Here is a 6162-nt window from a genome sequence, read left to right as displayed (position 1 = left end):
GCTGGGTTATCCCCCGGGGAGGAGAAGGCAGCTGTTGACCAAGAGAAGTGCATGGCCTTGGGGTCTGGGAGAGGGGCCTGGACAGTTCTGTTGGGGCCCACGCCCAGCCCCTCACCATGCTCCCCTCCTCCCCTCTGACCGTGGAGGCTGAGGCCACGTGTAAGGGTTAAGGCCCAAAGGCGGAGGCTGTGTGGACAGTCCGTGCCTGATGACATGAGGGATTCTCTTGTCGTTTATTTTTTAACATGTCAAATATATACAAGGCTCAGAGGTACAAAGGTGTATGTGTGTGTATGTGCACACACGCACACGTGCGTACACACATATGGGCTTCTCAGGTAGCACTGGTGATAAAGAACCCTCCTGCCAACGCAGGAGACGTAAGAGACGAAGGTTGGCCCCTGGGTCAGGAAGATTCCCTGGAGGAGGGCACGGCAACCCACTCCAGTATTGTTGCCCGGAGAATCCCATGGACACAGGCGCCTGGCAGGCTGCAGTCCAAGCATCGCACAGAATTGACGTGACCGGAGCGGATGCGTACACGTGCACGCAAACACACGTATATGTACAATATCACAAGTCACCCTCCCATCCTTGACCCCTGGGGACTTGTCCAGGCTAGGCTATTTCTGTGGCATCTCACATGTCATCTGCCTCGACCAGGCAAGGCCCTGAAGGAGGCAAGAGGCAGGCCTTTGGGTCAGATCCCTTGCCCTGCAGGTCCCAGGGCCACCTGAGCACCTCTGCTGTCCACGGGCAGGAGCAGTGGCTGCTGTGGGGCCGCCTCTGCAACTCCACTGGGCCGGGACACGGTTCCCTGGGAGAGGGCAGCAGTTAACACCATCGCACGCTCCCCTGGTGCACATGGCTCTTCAAGGCCCCTCTCTCCTTGACGGCCACAGTGACTCTGGGAGGAGGCAAGGCAGCCACATCCACTTGCTCAGATTCTGAGACTCGGAGAGATTCACACAGTGGCCAAGTCAGGATGGGGACCCAGAGCTTCCTCCCCTGCCCGGCCCTCTACTCACCCTCCCCCTGGGGATCTTGTTCACAGCAGCCTAGCTGGCAAGCGGCAGAGTCAAAATTTTAATTCAGGCAGGGCTTTGGGGCTCAGAAGTCTGCATCAGGCTATTTTTTTTTTTTTATAGAAAAAAAACGTTGGGAAGTGGAGCTGTGTTTTAAGTACATTAGGGTAACTTTGAAAAATAAGAGAGAATCTTCATGCTGAAAGTCCCCTGGGCCAATCATATTTTCTGTGGGGGTGGGGGAACTGAGGCCCAGAGAAGGGAAATGACTTGGCCAAGGGCACACTGCTGGGACACCTCAGCCCCTCACCCTGTATTTTCTCTACTGCCTTCACTGACTGCCACAGAGGAGACAGAACCTCCTTCACATGCATTAATTCCATTCTGAAATGACAAATGGTTTCATTTTCTCCAAGGCAGTAAATATCTACCAGAGGCAAAACGATAAACAAAAATGCAAGCAGAGTTGTTCACTTCCTAATTAAGGTGTGAAGATCCTAGCCCATGTTGATTGAATTAATTAGGAAAACAGATTAGGTAATTGTTGTTCTAAAACCACAAACCACTTCTACAATCACGGCTAAAAAAAAGATTTTTCAAAACTCAGTTTATACTTACCCAGTAAATAAGTATGTAGCATCAACTAATAAAACAGAAGAAAATCAAACAACAGAGCAGCTAGTTACAGCCTGACAGTCAGACTGTCAAAGCGCAGGCTATTCCATGATGTACCCGTACATTTTCAAACCAGCAGAATGTCATGCCATTGCTATGATAAATGCATGGGGAAGCCAGTTAGGCACCCCACTTGGTCTTTTTGTGTGATACAGATGTGAGGTGGGTGTGATGTCTTCTCAAGGGCGAGGATGTGTGTGCAAGCCTGCCAGACCCTGCCCCTGGCATGTCCCATTCTAACTTCCATTTCCAGCACAACCCAGCCCTTCCTCGTCCTGCCCACTGCCCTCCAGAACTGCTGCCACCTCCCTGCTTCCTTGGACCCTCCCCCATGCTCACAGGCTGCTGTCTACCCACCGCCCACCCTGCAGACGCAGGCAGTCTCCCAGACCTGCCAAGTTTTCTTGGAAACGGCCTCCTCCTCTGCTTCTCCTCCTTTGCTTCTTCATCCCTCCTTGCTTGTGGCTTAAAGCAAAAATTCCTTAAGCCTCCCTAACCCTTGGTTTACAAAGTACCTTTCCCACTTGAAGTCATTTAATCCCCCACGATCATCGTGTTTTTTTTTTTGCAGAGGAGATAACTAGGGTTCAGGGAAGTTAGGAAACTTGCTCTTGACTCTGATTTCCAAACCCCGGGTCTGGCTCTAAACCCACCTTCCCAGCTTGGTGCCCTGATAGGTCCAAAAGTGACGTGTGGCCATCCGGGAGGATTTTTAGTCTCTTAAACGCGTCTGACGCGCTCCCGCGTCTGCATCCTGGTTCACTCAGAGCTCGCTTCTTGAAACATCTTCCCACTCTCCCACTGACTTTCTCTGCTCAACCAGAGTCAACCCATTTCTCCAAACCCAAGATCAGACCTGGTCATTCAGCCCACTCTCAGAAGGTCTTCTAGACCCTGGAGGGCTGATGGCACTTGATAAGCTCTGCCTGGCTGTCTGGATCCTTCTCCCCCTTGAGTGGAAGCTGCACACGATCCATGTTACGGGCTCATGGACCTCGGGGCCCCTTAGAGGGTTCACTGCACAAAGCAGGTTCTCTGCACTTGCTCCTGGGTGGGTGGATTGAACCGAGACTCCTAGAGGCAGCAGCTCAGAGGATTTGAAGTTGGAGCTTAAATTGTGTCTGGGGGGAACCAGATGGTCAGAGACATTCCCATAGTCACCAGCTTGTAGACCCAGTGAGCAGGCAGCCCCTACCTGCCCCAGATTCATGGTTCCACATGGGGTCTCTCCTGCCCTCAGAGGCTGTCTGCTTGGGGTGTTAGGAGAACAGTGGACCAGCCTGGCTTCCCTGTCGCCCCTTGTCCCGCTAAATCCAAAACCACCCTAGCTGGCTTTCGGTATTTTCCCCCCCTGAGCATTTTTTCCTTCTTTGAGGCTTTTCTCCTTCAGCGTCTTGTCCCGAGGACTGCACATCTCAGCAGTTGTGAGTCCCCAGGCGCTGTGCTGCTTCCACAGATATGAGTACAAGGAACAGCTCAGTCAGCCTGGCTGGTGTGGGGAAGACAGCAGCCCTGAGGCCAGAGGCCCTGGGGATCTCTCAGCCCCGGCAGGGAGGGGCCACTCAGCCCATCACAACCACAGCCCGTTCTTTGTCGGATGCGGGTTGCCTGGGCCCGGCAATGGACCGGATGCTCCTTGTGCGCTAAAGGATGACTAGGAGCATCCCTGATCCCTACCCTCTGAATTCCAAGGGCGCCCATCCTCCCCAGTTGTGACAACACTAAGTGTCTCCAGACACTGTCAAATGTCTCCTGGGAGGCAAAATCGCTTCTAGTTGGGAATGACTGGTCTCAACCTTTGCCAGCCTTTGGGTGAATTCCAACCTCCACACTGGTTATATGTTTTTAGATAGAGTCCAGGAAATACCAATTCAGGCGCTTCCGTATTTTACCGTGTTGACTCCCGAGCATTGAACTGGTGTGCCCATCACCTCTCCACATCACAAACTTGTAAGTAAGTAAGTGAAAGTCGCACAGTTGTGTCCGACTCTTTGCAACCCCATGGACTGTACAGTGGGAGAAGGCAATGGCACTCCACTCCAGTACTCTTGCTTGGAAAATCCCATGGATGGAGGAGCCTGGTAGGCTGGGGTCCATGGGGTCGAGAAGAGTCAGACATGACTGAGTGACTTCACTTTTCACTTTCACACATTGGAGAAGGAAATGGCAACCCACTCCAGTGTTCTTGCCTGGAGAATCCCAGGGACGGGGGAGCCTGGTGGGCTGCCGTCTTGGGGTCGCACAGAGTCGGACACGACTGAAGCGACTTAGCAGCAGCAGCAGCAGCAGCAGGACTGTACAGTCCATGGAATTCTCCAGGCCAGAATACTGGAGTGGGTAGCCTTTCCCTTCTCCAGAGGATCTTCCCAACCCAGGGATCGAACCCAGGTCTTCCGCATTGCAGGCGGATTCTTTACCAGCTGAGGCACAAGGGAAGCCCAAGAATACTGGAGTGGGTAGTCTATCCCTTCTTTAGTGGATCTTCCCAACCCAGGAATTGAACCAGGGTCTCCTGCATTGCAGGCAGATAGATTCTTTACCAACTGAGCTCTCAGGGAAGCCCCATGAGCAAGAAAACTCCCCATAAATCAAGTCAACATCCTTTCCTCACCCTGGAGCCTCTCCAACTGAACTGGAAGTTCTCTGGAAATCTCACTTGGGGTTATTTAAAACCACATTTTGGATCCAGAAGGGTGACTATTGATTGCCTCCCAGTGGGCAAAGATTCTAGCTAACAGGGTATAAGGAAGAGACTCCTTAAATAATCATAGACCGATAACCAGGAAGCACATGTTTTAGGAGAAATTACGTGACCACACTGGGCTTGTGGATGCCACAGGCCAATATATCCCCAACATGCATTTATCACACATAAAGCACTTTCTGTGGCACTGCCATCGTGGGCCACCTCTAACCCCTCTGTGGACCCTCCACGCATCTGCTCTGGATCCACTTGGCCTCCATTCTTCTCCCACCCTTTGTTTTTTGTGCAAAGGTCCTGAGGCAGAAGAGTGTTTGCTATATTTGAGCAACAGCAAGGAAGCCCCTGGGCTTCCCCAGTGGCTCAGTAGTAAAGAATCCACCTGCCAATGCAGGAGATGGGTTCAGTCCCTGGGTCAGGAAGATCCCCTGGAGAAGGAAATGGCAACCCACTCCAGTATTCTTGCCTGGAGAATTCTACGGACAGAGGAGCCTGGCAGGCTACAGTCCATGGGGTCACAGAGAGTCAGATACGACTGAAGCAGCTAAACAACACCAGCAACACAAAGGAAGCCACTGTGGCTGGAGTGGATTGAGTAGGGGAGGAGAGGGGAACATGAGCCAGGCTGGCCCCAGGATATACCCTAGATTCATCCCACTAACAACACAGGCCAGTGTCTGGTATGACAGGCAGGACCTGAACAAAATCAGTTACTCCAGGGGACTCTGTAGCAGATTCTGTGCTTCTCCAGGGGGAAACTGACAGAAAATAGACAAAGGCCAGCCTGGAGCGCCCTGTGACTACCTAGGTGGAGAGCTTCTCCCTGGAGCTGGTCCCCACTGAAAGCTTAAAGCCTCATCTCTGTTTTTGCATGCAGGAATCTGAGCGGCTGGAACTCATGAACGCTGAGCTGAAGACCCAGATCGAGGAGCTAAAGCAGGAGCGACAGCAGCTCATCTTGATGTTGAACCGGCATCGTCCCACCTGTATCGTTCGGACCGACAGCGTCAAGACACCTGAGTCAGAAGGCAACCCTCTGCTTGAGCAGCTTGAGAAGAAGTGACCGTGGGCTGGGAGGAGGAGGACAAAGGAAGAACGAGGAGTAGGAGATGGCAAGAGGGAGGAAGAGGAGGAGGGCACCAGAGGGCTCTTCTTTGGTGTGTGAAAAACTTTACACCAGAGGCTCAGCACAGCCAGTAATTGGCCGGGCCTTTTTTTTTTTTTTTTTTTTGAAACTCAGATCAGCCACACAAGGGGAAGAGCCGGCTGATGAAACCCAGAAGGACCAAGCGCTGAGACCAAAGTAGACTCGAGGGTGGGGCTGTCCCGCTGGGGCCCAGCTCCAGAGAGACAGGACAGAGGCACCTGGGGCTGGAAAGCAGCCTCAGGCACTTCTCTGGGCTCTCCACCAGGGTACCCACTCCAGGGACCTCCGAGCAGCCAGGAAAAGCCATGAGTTGCAACCAAACACGCGGCTGAGGATCGAACTGAGTGACACGGCCATCTGCCTGCCGACCCTGATGCAAGGCTGGAGAGAGAGGGTCGAGATGCGGGGCCCAGCGGGGCCCAGCGGGGCCCTGCTGGGGAGCGGCAGCTGGGTGCACCCTGGCCGGCCCTGCTGGAGTTTGCTGTGGGCACGAGGCGCAGGCGCCCTTCCAAAGCACATACTCACTGAATGTTTACAGACTGGCTGTCCTGGCAGGGCTTTCAACTGCACATGTTTTTTTTACTTTTTTTTTTTTTTTTTTAATATTTTTTACA

General features: G+C 52.9%; 1 protein-coding gene across 1 annotated transcript in view; it reads left to right on the top strand.

Annotated features, from left to right (window-relative positions):
- The window catches only part of JDP2 (Jun dimerization protein 2), a 45585-nt gene extending 39423 nt beyond the window's left edge, over positions 1-6162 (top strand). The window contains exon 4 of the mRNA XM_010855720.1: positions 5279-6162. Coding sequence (XP_010854022.1) covers positions 5279-5464 — 186 coding nt within the window. The 3' untranslated portion in view covers positions 5465-6162. The remainder of the gene's footprint in view (positions 1-5278) is intronic.

Source organism: Bison bison, unplaced genomic scaffold, assembly GCF_000754665.1.
Source record: "Bison bison bison isolate TAMUID 2011002044 unplaced genomic scaffold, Bison_UMD1.0 scf7180017864368, whole genome shotgun sequence".
In the NCBI taxonomy this organism is placed as follows: Eukaryota; Metazoa; Chordata; class Mammalia; order Artiodactyla; family Bovidae; genus Bison; species Bison bison.
The sequence above is the reverse complement of the archived record's forward strand: the minus strand, read 5'-3'. Positions and strand labels throughout refer to the sequence as shown.